This window comes from Bos indicus x Bos taurus, chromosome 7, assembly GCF_003369695.1.
Source record: "Bos indicus x Bos taurus breed Angus x Brahman F1 hybrid chromosome 7, Bos_hybrid_MaternalHap_v2.0, whole genome shotgun sequence".
NCBI lineage: Eukaryota > Metazoa > Chordata > Mammalia > Artiodactyla > Bovidae > Bos > Bos indicus x Bos taurus.
In genome coordinates this window covers 98723552-98738581 of record NC_040082.1, presented here as the reverse complement: position 1 = coordinate 98738581, position 15030 = coordinate 98723552, and the positions used below count along the sequence as shown (strand labels likewise).

At 58.4% G+C, this 15030-nt stretch overlaps 1 protein-coding gene across 3 annotated transcripts; it reads right to left on the bottom strand.

The window, feature by feature from the left end:
• Positions 1 to 679: 679 nt before the first annotated feature.
• On the bottom strand, positions 680 to 11079 carry NANOS3 (nanos C2HC-type zinc finger 3). Of its 3 annotated transcripts, none has more exons than XM_027547964.1 (2): positions 2869 to 5719; positions 680 to 1024 (listed from the first exon to the last, which is right to left on the bottom strand). In XM_027547964.1, the coding sequence occupies exons 1-2, from the start codon at positions 3317 to 3319 to the stop codon at positions 957 to 959; spliced, it is 519 nt and encodes a 172-aa protein (XP_027403765.1). In that variant the 5' UTR covers positions 3320 to 5719; the 3' UTR covers positions 680 to 956. The 3 variants fall into 3 exon arrangements, 2 of the variants coding, with proteins under 2 accessions (XP_027403765.1, XP_027403764.1); XM_027547963.1 differs by having other exon boundaries at positions 2857 to 5718; XR_003511972.1 differs by lacking the exon at positions 2869 to 5719 and adding an exon at positions 10881 to 11079 and having other exon boundaries at positions 941 to 1024.
• Between the last annotated feature and the right edge of the window lie 3951 nt (positions 11080 to 15030).

The window sequence follows — 15030 nt, the reverse complement described above, 5'->3', positions numbered from 1 at the left end:
ATGGGGTGGGGATCCCCCCAAGCCAAGCCCCCCAGGAGAACCAGATCACACTACCAGGGTGGGGATGGACCTCTGTCCCCTCCCACTCCTGAAGAAGTACAGCCTCCACAGTGCCCCTTGCCCAAGCTGTTGTCTGGCACAACTGACCAGGACATATTCCCATTCCTTATGGCCCCCAACCCTCACCCTGCCCCAACCCAGAAGTCCTTCCCTTGTTCTGAAGGGCCTGGCATGTGACTCTGGCCCCCAGTTTCTGGGGCATCGATGGTAACCTAAACATTCACTGAGGGCTTCTGAGGTGAGGACAACGATGGGGGAACCTCTAATTGTTTCTCCATTGCCCCCTCAAATCAGGCCCCCGCCTCCAGTGTGCTGGATCTACCCATCTGACGTGTCAATATGCAAGAGGTGGCCAGAAAAGTCTGCAAACACAAAAGTCACAGAAACAAGATTCATGGCACTAACTCCACTGCAAATGTCTGCTCAGAAGTGCCGGGCTGGGGCGACCCCCCAGCTGCCATTTCTCGGCCCAAAGCACCTCACCCCAGCGCCCCAGGGCGAAAAGAAATCCAAATAGCAGTTGAGGAAACCGGAGATCAGAGTAACATATGGAGGCTGAGGGACGCGACAGCCCCAGCGGCGCAGTTCACGATACCTTGTCCCAAGACCGGGCTTCGTATGACGCTGATCCATTCATAAACATTTATTGAGCGCTGACTGGTTGCTCAGCGTTGGGGAAGAAGGGCAGGGGTGCCTGAGGACCACCCCCTTCAGTGACAGGGGCGGGCGCGCTTTGGGCGGTGGTCCCAGACCGGGCTCCTTTGCCAAGCCCCCAGGCTGGAGGCACCGTCTAGGGGGCGGATCCTCGGAGGGTGGGTCTTCCCTGAAACCCAGCCTCCACTGAGCCTGGGTCCCCATCCCCAGGTGAAGGCGTCATCCTGCCCACGCCAGTCTCCTTAGGCAGAAGTTGAGGGGCAGCAGGAAGAGGGAGGAGTTCCAGAAGACTTCCTGGCACCTTTGGAACCTAGATTTTAAAAGCAGAGTTGGGGGGAGGGGAAAAGCATTTAGTAATAAGGATGATTCGATGATCCGGAAGTTCCGACTCAACCTGCAGAGCTGCCGGGGCTCTGGCTCCACCTGCAGGCTCCTTCCGGACTAGCACCCCTGTGCTATTCGCAGCCCCGGGCAGTCCCAGGTGGGACCCAGAGCCAGACACAAAGCAACGGAAACTCCCAACTCTGTCCTGCCGTACTGCCCCCTCGCGGCCGCAGGGCTCCGGGAACCCCGGATTTGTTACACTCAGAAAGTTTCCTGGGAGGACAGCCTCAGGCAGCCTTTCCGTGCCAATATCGTAGTGAGGGCTCCCCGACCCCACCCCACCCCTGAGTCAAGTTTTCCTGTTCCCTCGGGGAAAAAAGAAGATTCTGAGACCATCGTCTCTGTGTCACTTCCGCTTCCTCCCTCTCCCAGTTGGACCTTGTCAGACCTCACAGGAATACTATCCTCTCCCGCAGGCAGTCTCACAACCCTTCTAACGTGTTCTCCGCACAGCCGCCGGGGTGGGAAGGGGTCCTCCCTTCTGGTGACTTCCCGAGGGGCCCCCAGTCTGAGAGAGGCAGTAATGGGGTACCGCCCCGTCAAACCGGTCCCTCTGTTGGCTGACTTCCCCAAAGTTGCTAAAACGGATTTCTCTTATAAACCTGCAGAAGCGGAGGTGTTTCGAGTCTGTAATAGTAACTGCTGATACGTAAGCCTAGCTACTCGAAGCCTGCCGGCTACGGAGGTCAAGGGGATCTAGTTAGAAGTACAGATGCTCTGGCCTCACTCAGGCCTGCAAAACTGGACTCCGAATTTGATGAGCAAGATGGAGGGAACCCTCTGTGGCTGTGCAGACCTTAGGGAGCCTCCAGCCACCCTCCCGGGGGGTGACCCACACACAGCAAACTCATGGTTCTTTCCCTCCAAACTGATGCCAACTCCAACACCTGCCTGGAGGACCAACTTCTTCCAACCCCCTCAAATCCACCCCCACAGCCCAACCCATTAGCCACGGTCTAACACACGCACAGTCTAACACACCCTTAATACACAGACCTACTCGTGTCCCCTTCTCAGCTCCCTAGTACTCAAGTCCAAACTCTTCAAGGCGATCAGCAAGCAGCCCTTCCCCGAAATTTCTGACACCTTCCCCTCCATCCTTCATGCACGCATACTCCCATTCCAGACGCACGGAATTTAACCAAGTTCCCTAGTGAGCCCCAGTGCCCAGACCCCCTTCAGCATTTCACCAAACTGAATGAGGTTTCCAGGAGTCACTTCCTCCAGGAAGCCCTCCTGGACCTCTTTGTCTAGCTTGAGTGCTCCCTTTAGACTCCCCCGTTTCTGTTATAACTGTCACTGTCCCATCTACCACTGAAGGCCAAGCCCAGCCCAGTGCTTGGCACAGGACAAGCCTCACAAACCACCTGGCGAATGAGTGGACAAGTGAGGCTGTTTCCCTCTGGTCACGTGGCACCTGCATTCCGCACAAGATTGCAGCCCCTGCTGTACCTGTTGCCAGACCCCATCACTAGTCCCCACGGCCTCCCTGCTAGCTCACCCTGCGCCTGAAAACAATATTCCCTCTATGGGCCCAGAGAAGGAGAGTGTCTTGCCCAAGGTCACACAGGGAACCCCAGCCCCAGCTTACCCACTAGGGCAACAGTTCTAGAACGTGGTTCTAAGCCTTCTATTGTGTATGAATTCTCTCCCCCACCCAACCCTCTGAAGTGGGTCAGCCCAGGGGTTAACCCACTTCTCAGAGGCTCTAAGTCAGCCCAGGGCAGACCCCCCTCTGCAGCGAGTCCCCCCAGCCACCTGCACAGGCACCTCCTCCTCGGCGCGGTCCGTGTCCAGGGTCCTGCGTCCTCGCCTTGTCCGAGCGGACCAGCTTCTTGCCGGCCGAGTTCCGGGTGGTGTAGCTGTAGACGGAGGTGTAGCCCTGGCCGGTGAGCGGGCAGAAGCGGCGGGTGTGGGCGCGCTCGCGGGTGGCCCCGCACTGGGGGCACACGTAGTCGCGGAGGATGGGGCACAGCACCCGGCCCGCTTCATCCTTGAGCACGTGGGACTGGTAGATGGCCCGGGACTCGCCGTTGTGTTTGCAGAAAGAACACAGGCGCTCGGGAGCTGGTGAGGATTCAGGGCTGGGTCGCTGACCCCCCGGTTCGGGCACTGCTTCTGGCTGGCGATCCAGCCTGGTCTCCGGCTCCTCTTCTTCACGCTGAGCCCCAACCAGGCGTGCCAAACCCAAGTAGTCTGTCCACAGGTTGAAGGTCCCCATGGCTGGGCCCCGTGTGCCAGGTGGAGGGGCAGAAGACAGGGGAAACGCAGCCGCCCCCAAGCTGGTCTCTCTACTTCTGCCTAATCTCCCTTCCCTTCCCCTCTCTGGAGCCGAGGAGTCTGGGCTGTCAGTTCCCTCCTTATACTCCAAGGGGGTGTGAAGAGGGAGGAGCAGGCTGTAGGAGGTTCCCTATTGCCACAGGGGGCTTGCTGCAGCTCCCCCCAGAAATGCACCTGCCACGGGGCTGCATGGCCTCTGGGTAGGCTAAGGGTGAGGGGGCGTGACAAGACACAGGCTGCAGGGGGTACCAGCAATAAGCAGCCACACACCCCACCCAGAGGGCACTGAGAGGGCTGCCCTTGTCTACTCCTCCAGGAGAACCAGAGTGATGCAGGTGGGGGCATTGGAAGCCCCACCCCAAAGACTAGCAGTGCTGTAGTCAGTAACTTAGTAACTTCTTTCTTCCTTCTCCAGGACTGGGGGAGGGGGGAGGGGGAGCCACTGACCTTCCAGCTGACTTTGGAAGGAGGAAGGGCCTGTCTTATGGTGGGGGGGGACAAGGACCAAGGCCCCTACCTCTGGTCACCCTCAGGGAGCTTTCACACCCCTTGTCAGTGGAACCTCCTTTTAGCTGATGAACAAACGGGTTTGAAGTCACCTGCCCTGGGGTTATTCACAAAGGCAACAAAGCCTGCCTCCCCCACCAGTTACAGGAGCCTTAGGTGTTGTGGAGTCAGTCTCTCCAGGTCCTGGGGTGGAAAAGGGTTTGAGACTGAGGATTATGGGGAAGAGAGCACAGGCACAGGTGGGGCTAACGGGGCAGAGGGGAGACCCCTAGATTGGCCAGGTCCTTGATTGCCCTCTCAAATGAGACCTGCGCTCCATCTCAGGAGGATGCGGTGTGCCCCCGAGTCACCCAGGTGGGACACAGACTGGCAGGTGATCAACGGGCATCAGGTGCTAGGTGGGCAACTGAAGGTAAAGGAGGGGTCTGCAGGTACCAGGTAAAAAGGGTGAGAAAGCAGGGCCCAAGACTGGAACTCAGAGAAGAGGTGACGTGCCGCCTACACACCTCATTCATTCATTCATTCAAGAAAGCTTCACTGAGCCTTCTGGAAGCAGGGCCCCCTAATCCCTTTCAGAAAGGTTTTTCAGCTGCCCAGTCCTAAACTTGTAATTCCTGTCCACAGCCCTCCAGGATTGATGCCCCCAAATCTAGCCTGTGTCTTTAAGTACCCCAGACACCAGCCCTCCTCGAGGGGTGAAAGGCCAGGGTCAGGGTCAGGTTCTGGCTGAGCAGTTTTGGGGGGCGGGAGGGGGGGAGTCCAGGATTGTGTCTGGCCCAGCCACAGTGACATTCATCCCTCGGTGGGTCTGGTCTCTGTCACAACCCACCGACAACAATGAATGTTGATTGTGACCTTCGCTGTGGCCTAAGGGAGGGGATGTGTTCGGGATCCCCTGCCCCTACCCCAGATCTGAAAGTTGGGGGTCGTGATGGGTGGGTGGGTGGACGGCAGTTCCAGGCCTCGGGGTCCACTCAACGGTCGATGGTTTGCCTGAGCTGCCCAAACTCACCGACAGGTTGAATGTTCCCCCAAACCCTTGGCAACTCCTTGGGGGGCAGGGAGTGGAGGCTGGGGGGCGGGGTGGGTCAAGGAACCGGGTAGGGTGAGGGAGGGGAAGGGAATGAGAGACTTAGAGAATCTATTAAGTCAGGGAACAGATAGCAGGAAGGAGCCAACTCTGCTCCAGGACAGGGAAAAAGGAGATAAATCTAAGTAATAATATCAGCAGATACTTCTGTCACCTTTGCTATGCAAATATAGCAGCAGCGGGCGCTGGGCTTCTAACCCATTTAGTCAAAGCATTCTCAAAAGGGCCCTCAACGGTGCATATTTCTTCCAATTATCAGTTTGGGAGACAGGCCAGAACAGAGGGCACCCTTAGCTAGAGGCAGAGGCAGAGGAGGGATTCCGAGAGGCCCCAAGAGGTCTGGAGGCCAAGTGGTTCTGGCCCCGGGGGCATGGATGCAACGGAGAGATAAACAAGTCATTTTAATACAATGTAATACCTAAGTGAGCTTCACCGTGTTCCGGACACAATGGTTTATGAATCACAACAACCCAAGGTGGTTGGGGGGAGGGTTGTCTGAGTCTGCACTTTGCAAATTCGAGCCCCGAGGTGGGGCCGCTGCCTAGCCCGCCTTGTGGGTCCACCTGCCGGTTGGACAAGGGCGAAGCTAGAGGATCGCAGAGGGTCCCGGGCTTCCAAACTCGGGCCCTTGTCGGATCAGACGGGGGCCCAAGCGCATAACTACACGAGGCTTACCCCGTTAATGCTCTTCCCCATTTCTTCACCCTCAAACCCGGTCCCCAGTCCCTCCCTCCAGGGGCGGCTGTAGAGTTAGCCGCCCTCCCCCTCGGGTGCCCCCACGCACAGTCTCAGAGAAGGCTGCTCCCAACCTCCTTGGGTCTGGGAGGTCTGGGACCCCCTCCCCCCAAGAGAATGGCCTAGACTTCAAATTTCCAGTCCCCTTCCATTTCACTGAGGGCAATATCGAGCCCCAAAGGATAAACCGCTTGCCGTAACACTTAAGGCAAATCAGATCCCCCAGGTGTGCTGAGCTTGAGTGAACCCAAAAATGACCTTCCGCGGAGGCGGCCAGAGGAAGCACGGCGCTCGGAGCCCCACCCTCGAAATCCCCACCTAGAGCCAGCCTCCAGAGACCTGCCCCTCGCAAGCCACCGACTCCAGTCCGACCCCTCAAGGCCCGCCCCCTCGAAGCCCACCCACAAATTGCACATCCCTAGGACCCTCCCTCTAGAGCCCGCCCAGATAGACTCCCATGTAGCCCGCCCCCAAACTCAATCTCCATAAAACACGCCTTCTAAGCCGGTCCTCCAAGAGCCCACCCAGCTCCTCTAAGGCCCGCCCCGGGGCCTCGCTCTCTGAGCTCACCTCCGCTGGCCTCCCATCTACAGCTGTCTCCGGGAGCCCCCGCTAGGGCCTCTCAAATCCTCCTGCCCAGACCCCCAGAGACCTCGTCCCTACGCGTCCCCAAGGTCGTTCCCAGGGATCTCAACTCCGCGAAGGTCCGCCGGGGACCCCCTCGGAGCCCGACTCCCGTAAGACCCGCCCCTCCCTCCCCGGATTGCGTTCCCCAGAGCCCGCCCTCTCGCCCACCCGGGACCAGTCCGGTTCCCACCCCTGTCTGGAGCTCCGCGCGGAGACTCCTCTCCCAAGGACCATCCACCCGCCCTGCAGAGCCCTCCCCCATTCAGGCACAGTGTATCCAGGCCTTTCTTAGGGCGCGTGTTGGGAGAGGCGATCACCTGCAGGGAGGACAGCGGTCCTAACAAGCAGAATGCTGGGAGAGGAGGGTAGGTTAGGAGGGCAGGGGTATTAACAACAATGACAGTAATTCTAATAATGATGCTTTACATAATCACCCTGTTATTAGGATACACTGAGGAAGGTGAGGTTTTATCAATGAGGAAGGTGAGGTTCTGAGAGTTTGGACCAGAACTCTCTCAGCGGTTCTTAACAACCAAGAGGTTAGAATGCCAGGTCATGGAGAGGCACCGTGGCCACAGTGCGCTGGGGGTGGGAGAGGGGTCTTCCGGGGACCACTGCTCCTTTCCCCGAGGGCTTTGACTTTGACCTACCTCAGGTAGGTCCTAGTAAGGGGTCTCCCCAACTCAGGAAGGCAGGGCTGGGGCCAAAGGATGGGCCTTGGGATCAAAGAGAGGTGCCCCAGGCCCGCAGCCCCCAGCACCCCACTATGGGGGAAGGGCTGTCCGGACATAACCTGGGGTCTGACTCTCTCCCTTTGTCTGTCGTGGTGGGTATAGGCTTCCCACCCTGCTGTGTGTTTGGGTCCTCCTGTCTGGGTCTGACTGTGCCCCTCAAAGGTATCAGTCTGGGTCCCCAGCCTTGCTGTGTGCGCCCCTCCCTGGCTGTCTGGGGTCATCCGTGTCTGGCCCTTGCCACCTGATCTCCCCTATATCCGTCCGCCTGTTCCCTCCATGTCTGGAGCTGCCCTTTGATGAAAGGCGGCCTTGGATCTGTCTCCCTTCTCTCTGTCTGCACCTGGGGCCCTTCAGCAGGTGGCTGAGTGTTTCTCCCGCCAAGTGTCCTGAGGCCTTCTCCGGGGATGAAGGGGCCTCCAGTCCGACTTTGAAGCCCAGCAGGGTGGGAGGCAGGGAGCCGTCTCCTCCCACCCCCAATCTGGGGCCCTGCCTCTTTCTCCTCCTTATCCCTGGGACCCCACACTACAGCTGGGAGGGCCTGTCTGGGCTGGGAATGACTGGGTGGGGGGCAGCCTTTCCGCAGCCAGGCTGACCCAGAGCCTATCCCCACCCCCACCCTCATCCTAAGCTCAGGAAGGCAGAGCAGCTGGCATGGGGTCTGGGGGTCAGGGGTCAGAGGTGAGAGGTTCCAGTGGAGCCAGATGGGCAGGCAATGGGTGGAGGCAGCTCTGCTGTCAAGTTGAAGAACAAGGTGCTGGTGTGGAGGTGGGAGCGGGGAGGAGCACGAGGTTCGAGATGCAGGGCTTCCGGGGTATCTATTGGCTTGTGTGCCCCTCCTGTGTCCCAATGTGCATATGTCCCTGTGTCTGTGCCCTTGTGTGTGTGTGCACAGGACCTGGGGGCGGGGAACACGCGGAGGAGGAGGTACTCAGGGCCTGGCAGACAAAGAGCCCATTATGGAATGTGCAGTGGCAGTGTACACAGGAGTCCCCATGTGGGGTCTCGTTGATGGCCCAGGCTGTCTAGACTGGCAGGCAGCAGGCCCCTCATTTCCATGATACCTACATGGCCTCTCAGGTTGCCACCCCGCCCTCCCCAGGCTTCCTCTCCACTTGCTGGCTGCTCAGGCTTTTGACTCCACGTCCTCAGACAAGGGGCTTGTCTGTCCTGCTCAGGACCCTGAGGGCAGCCAGTTCAGCCAGGAACCTGAGTTTCCTTCTCAAGCCCACCAGATGTGGGGCCAGGGCTGGGGGAGGCGAGAAGCCTCCCTGGAGTTGGGGTTGGGGGCCGTGGAGGGGCCTGGGAGAGGCTGATGAGAAATTCAGACACTTCTACCAAGGCTTGTAGCGCAGAGTGACCCTAGGTCTGGGTCAGGATGGGCCCCATCTGCAAAAATGTAGGCAGCAACTGCCTATGGGCCTGTTACTTGGAGGCTGTGATGGGCTTGAGGGTCCAAAAGCTACTTTGGTGGGCTATTTTAGGGGGTCTGTGGGTGTCCGTTAGTTAAGGTAGGCATGTGCCATAATGGGTGGCTGGCTGTCTCTACGCCAGTTGTCTGTGTTGGCACTCCCATGGGCTTCTGTTTGTGTGTGGATGTCAGTGTGACTGTGGGTATGTGTCAGGCTAATTGTGGGTAATTGCAGGTCCATGTGTGAGCCGGTGTACATGGGTGTCTGGCGTCTGTCAATGTCACTGTGGGTGACTGTGGTCTGTCATCTGATGATGGTGCCCCCCTGACCCCTCCTCACTAAAAATTCAGCTCCAGGAGGATAGGGATCTTCATCTCTTATAACCCCAGTAGAGAACAGTCCCTGGTACCTAACAGATGCTCAATAAACAAGGGCTGGATTTGTGGGCATTCAGGTGACTATGGATTTCTACATGTCTCTATGTCCTTTTCCTGTATGTCATTTTCACTGCAAATGTGTTACTGTGTCTGTAGATCAGTGTTTTGTTTTTTTGCTGCACTGGATCTTAGTTGTGACATGTGGGATTTTCAGTCTTTGTTGCAGCATGCGGGATCTTTCATTTTAGCGTGTGGGATCTATTTCCCTGACCAGGGATTGAACCCAGGTCCCCCTGCATTGGGAGCATGGATTCTTAGCCGAGGGAGCACCAGGGAAGTCCCAGGGGTGTCTAAGGGTATAATCAAGTGTCAGGGTGGATGACTATGGGTGTTGGTACTATTGGACTGTTCATATCTGTCTGTGGGTGACAGTGATGTAATGGTTGTCTAGGAGGGTCAGTGTAACTGTATATGTGTAGATTAAGATTACTATAACCTGATGTCAAAATCTCAGTCATCTGTGCAGGCCTTTACCGTCTGTGTGTGTGTGTGTCAGTTTGCCTGGGTGACTGGGTGTGTCCTTGCCTGGGCAGGCACACAGAGATCTATGTGTGCATGTCCAAGTTCTTGAGAATAATGGTGTCCATGTGTCCCTGTGTTGGGACATTTACCTAGCTTCGGTTGTCAGATTACTCTGATGACAGCCTGTGGGTGCCCATGGGACAGTGAGCATAGAAGTGTCTGTGTGTGCAACAGAAAACTATGTGTGTGTGTCAGTGTTATGTGCAAGGATATGTCTACCACGGTTGGTGGCAGCTTCGTTTCTCTGTGGCAATGTTTTCCCAGGTGTCAGCCCTGGGTGTTCTTGTCATTGTGGGTGATGTGTGCCCACGTGGCAGTGTTATGATGGGTGACTGTGTGTGTACATCAGCGTTCTGGCAGGTGATGTGAGTAACAATGGGGATGATTTATGCGGGAGTATAGAGTGTAGATTTGGGGTCTTCATCTAATTGTGACTCTGTAAGTGTATCTGTGAGCAGTCCAGGGAGGTGGAGAATCGGTGGGAAAGGAGATGGGGGAACTGAAATGTAGTGGGATGCAGGGTGTATCTCAGATCCCATCAGCCAATGAGGGGTCTTCTCCGTCCCCTCCCCCCGCCCCCAATGCATGTCCTCCAGGGCGAGGTCCCTGTGAAAGGCGCCTTGTCGCTTTAAAAGGGTTCCCCAGTAGTGGGATTCCCTGCCAATTTTTCCTTTTTACGGCCTCTTTTTGAGGGCGTGTTCCTGTTAGCAAACCTTGGCCCGGGTAAATACTCTGCATCCGGCGGTAATGACAAGCGGGGGCAGCGGCGGGGGGCTGGCTGCGGAGGGCCCCGGGGCTCCGGCAGGCGGCGCCGCTGTCGCCCCTGGCCCGCCGCCGCAGCCAGGCCCGAGCGGGAAGCCCCCGCCGGGATCCGTCTCCGCAGGGCCCGCACAGGCCTGCACGCCCGTGAACTTGGCCGGGAGCGCCTACTCGAACGCGCGCGCCGGCTCAGAGCCTCTCCCGGTCCGGGATATCCGAGGCCCCCATCCGCCCTGCTCCCCCAAGAACAAAGCTGGCCGCCGCCCGGCTCCAGGGCCTCCTACGGTCAGGTGTCAGGAGGCCCGGCACCCATGCCCCTCCGACCCTCAGCCTGCGTCCCCTCCCCACAGGGGCATCTCGGCCCGCCCTCCCCCCGGCGGCCCCCAGCCGGCCTGGGACTTCTGGGTCTGTCCCCTCTGGAGTGGGGGTCTGGTCCTCCGGGGGCCCCTCTCGGGGAAAGCGAGACACAGAGAAGCCGCCAGGGCCTCCCCGCCCCCCTTCCCCAGCCGCCGCAACAATGGAGGGCCGGGCTGCAGAGGCCGGGGCGCCCGCCCCCCGGCCGCGAGCAGGTGCGCGAGGGGGCTGCGGCGGGTCCCGCTGCCGCCCCGCCCCGCCGCGCCCCCTCCCCGCGGGCGGCCCCCGCCCCGCTCGCGCCCCGGGCCCGCCCGGCGCCCGCGCTCACCTCGTTTTGGGGCCGCCGCCTTGTTTCCCCCTCTTCTGTCCAAAACCCGCCCGGAAAAGCCCCCCGAGCCGCGAGGCGCCGGCACGGGAAATTGCATTTTGGCGGCTCCGGGGCTGGGCGGGGGCTCCCCAGGCCGCGGGCAGGGGGAGGGGACCGCGGGGCTCCGGCGCCGGCTCGAACCCGCGGCCGCCGCCTCCCACCCGCCCGCCTGTCTGTCTCGGTGACGTGCCCGCGCTCCCCGCCGCCACCGCCCCCTCCCACCTCCCGGCTCCTGCCGGGCGGTGGGTCCAGCCGCGGCCGTGTGTGCCCCGAGGCCTCCCGCCAGGCGCACCAGGATGCAAGCGGGGATGCCCACGGGACTCCAGGACGCAGCTCCCGGCCTCCGCGCAGGGGACACGGGGACACGGGGGCGCGAGCGGGCACACGCTGGAGCCCAGATGCACGCAGACCTCAAAGGCGCACGGGGAGCAGACGCGCACAAAGGCACGCGGACCACAAACACAGGGAAGGGTGTGCGAGGGACTTCCAGACACAAACCCAGCCGAGGGAATGGTAGGACACGGGGCACCCGCCACACAACCTTGTTCATAAAACCCACTACACACGTAGGGGCACCTGGGGCCACACAGACACATGCAAGATACAGACACGCACCACATCCAGCGACAAGAAGAATGTCTTCAGAACTGAAACAGAGTACACAGAGCATCCCAGGGGCATACACAGAAAATCCTGGCACAGAAACAGACAGACTCGCAGGAATGGCCCCAAAACACGTACACACACGCCCAGGGTCTCACACAAGGTACACAGACATACCGGTGTAAACATAGAACCAGCACACCTCCCCACTCATCAAGTGCACAGCCATGGGAACACCCTGACACACAACAGTTCAGCACACGTGGATGGATACACAGACACAGGACGCGGTTATATACACAGAACAGAAATACACCCATAAGACATGTCAGGTACACAATCTCAGGGGTACACACAGACACACAAAGTCCCCCCTTCCCCCGGCAGGTCCTAGGGTTACAGGGTCCACGTGTGCGTGCTAAGTCGCTTCAGTCGTGTGTGACTGAAGCGTGACCCTATGGACCATAGCCTGCCAGTCTCCACTGTCCTTGGGATTCTCCAGGCAAGAATACTGGAGTGGGTTGCCATGCTCTCCTCCAGAGGATCTTCCCAACCATGGGATCACACCTGCAGCTCTTTTATCTCTGCGTTGGCAGGCGAGTTCTTTACCACTAGTGCCACCCGGGAAGCCCAAAGGGTCCATAAAGACACACAAGATACAGGGATGCTTGGGGCCATGTGTACCTGGGACCATCCAGTGTAAATACACAGACAGGCCAGGTACAGAGATCACATACAGGAGATGGACTCAGAAGTTGTGCATGGGGTGGGGCTCCCCTGATCCCCCCGAGATGCTTACATGGAGCCCCCGTGGTCACACACACACACACCAGGTACGTGGCACACACAGCAGCAACAGTACACCGCTGGAGGATTCCTCCAGGAATTTGCACAGGTCCCCCCTTATACTTCCCATCAATACACACAATGCTGGCCTGCCGTGGCCACCTCGACTGGCAGAAAGAAGTCACCTCAGGGCAGTCTGTGGTGCCAGCTGAACTTCATGGCCCAGGACTGAGCTGACCAATTTCTCATTTTGTGTATTTCTTCCCTGCTCCAGTCTAAGCCGGGGTAAAGGAAACCTTCGAGCCCCTCACCTCCCCAAAACCCAGGCCTTAACCCTTTTGGGATCAGGGCCCTGCTCCACCAGGCAACAGCCCTCCCCTTCATCCCCCTCAATGTCCTGCCTCAGTTTCTCCTTGATAAGTCTCCTTTTCCCACACCTTCCTTCTTTCCTCAGGTCTCAGCCCAGAAAGCCAAGCTCCAGCAGGCCCAGGAGGGTGGATATTCCCTTGGGAGTCCCCCAGAGGCCTTTGGGGTTCAGCCCTACTCTGTACCTGACTTCCCTGCAAATAGGGGCTAATTCCTTGGAGGAGAAGGAAGAGGATGTGAGTAAACAGTAATTGGGCCTCAGCAGTTGGAGACAGCTTTGTGGATGTCCCTTATGCACCCTCCCCATTCTAACTGAAAAAGATTGCATTGAAATGATGTCTTCATTCAATCCCAGCTATCGCAGACTCTTCCCAGCAAGCCAATGAAGCGCATATTGTGATTTTTACATACAGGCAACTGAGGACCAGAAAGGGACTGCTGTTTGCCCAGTGAGGCACAGCCGTAGGCTGCAGAGCTGGGATTCTGTGCAAGGTCTTTCCCCATCTCCCAGGATCCTTTTGAAGAAGCACTCAGGCCCGCTAAACTTCCCACAGCCAGCAGCAGGGGGCAGCAGACTCCAGAGCCCTCGGGCTGCCGGAGTGCGCTGGCTCTCAATTCCCTCTTCCTCCTAGCCGCTGAGGACTCTGCATAGACAACCTCCTCCCCCCCCCACTCCCCGTCCCGCCGCACGTGGTCCCTCTTAAGGTCTAGCTCTGCTCCTTCTTGCTGCAACACAAGCTGGGTGGGCAGCCTCAGCATTCCTGAGCTGGGTCAGATCAGGAGAGAGGACTCCTGGATCCTGGCCCAGTGGTTAGTCCCACCCCCTACCCCAAAGTCCTCTGAATATCCCTCGGAGCCCATTGCAGGATGGGAGGGGCAGAGAGGGAAGCCCCAGTGCCCAAGCTGCCTGGTTCCTTCTGGCGTGGGAACTGCCTGCCCCACCCCAGACCCTAGTTCTGGGGCCCCTGCCAGTGCTGACTCATAGGGGACCCACGGCTGTGACTCAGCCAGCGGTCCTTCCTGAACCTCTCCCTGAGAGATTTTCCACCCCATATCACCTCCTGTCCCCTGGGGGGGTCGCCTTAGGGACCCAGATGTAGCCCTCGTGGGTGTGTCAACCAGAAGGGTCTTCTCAACTCCCATCAGTCCCCGAGCCCCAGTCCCCAAGGACCCCCCTGCAAGGTTGTGGCCATGACTGGGTGTGCCAGGCTGTGGGGGTCTTGGGCGGTGTCCGTATGTGCCCAAATGTGTGCCTAGGCAAGGCTCAGGCTGTGAACACACCTTCCTCCACATCCCACTGGAGTCCGGGCAGCGACTCTCCAAGTCCATGTGAGGCCTGGGCTGGGAGCTAGTTCACTCAACCACAAACCAGCTTCTCCAGCCATGTTCCCTGTCTCCGGAAATGGCAGCTCCATTCTTCCAGCTGCTTCAGCCAAAACCCTTCTTAACAAATGCAATCCATTAACAAGTTCAGTTACTGTCTCTTCTAAAGGCATCCTCCCCTCTCCAGAGTTCCCACCCAGGGCCACCCCACCGTAATCTCTCCCCTGGACCTACGCAGTTGCCACCTCCTTCTCCCTGTGCTCCAACCTCACACAGTCTGTTCTACCATGGCCCAACAGCACCAGTGAATGCCTTAGTCCCTTCCCTGCTCAAAACTTTCCATGGTTCCCATTTCATTCATACCAAAAGCCCAAGTCCTCCCCACAGCCCTGCACACTATATCTATCTTGTCCCCTCCCTGCCTCACCTCCTTTCCTCCTTCCCTCATTCCCTCTGCGCCAGCCACATGGGCCTCCTCACTGTTCCACAAACACACAGGGTATTGTCCGGCCTCAGGACCTTTGCACTGGCCATTCCCTCTGCTCAGGACTCTCTTCCCCCAGGTACCCACAAGGCTGCCTCCCTCACTTCCTTCAAGTCTCTACTTAAATATCATGTCCTCAGTGAGACCTTCCCAGATGCCCCTCGTTAAAATCCCACCCCCTTGCTTTAGCTTGTTCTTTTTTTCATAACTCTATTTTTTTTTTATTTTTTGGTTGCGCTGTGTCTTCTTTGCTATGCGCAGGCTTTCACTAGATGCGGCAAGCAGGGGCTACTCTTTGTGGTGGGTGGTGTGCAGGCCTCTCATTGCAGTGGCTTCTCTTGTTGCAGAGCACAGGCTCCGGTAGTTGCAGCACGTGGTCTCAAGGGCTACTGGAGCTCAGGCTCATTAGTTGTGGCACATGGGCTTAGTTGCCGCATAGCATGTGGCATCTTCCCAGGATCAAAGCCATGTCTCTTGCATTGCAAGGCGGATTCTTAGCCACTGTACTACCAGGGAAGTCCACCCTATCACCTTTGAACATTATATGTT

What these genes read in the sequence shown, in the direction of transcription:
- NANOS3 (XM_027547963.1), bottom strand. Translation starts at nt 3,319, where the DNA reads ATGGGGACCTTCAACCTGTGGACAGACTACTTGGGTTTGGCACGCCTG. An exon ending in AGGAGGAGGTGCCTGTGCAG is followed by an intron (nt 1,025 to 2,856) that starts GTGGCTGGGGGG and finishes TTTAAAATCTAG; the next exon opens with GTTCCAAAGGTGCCAGGAAG.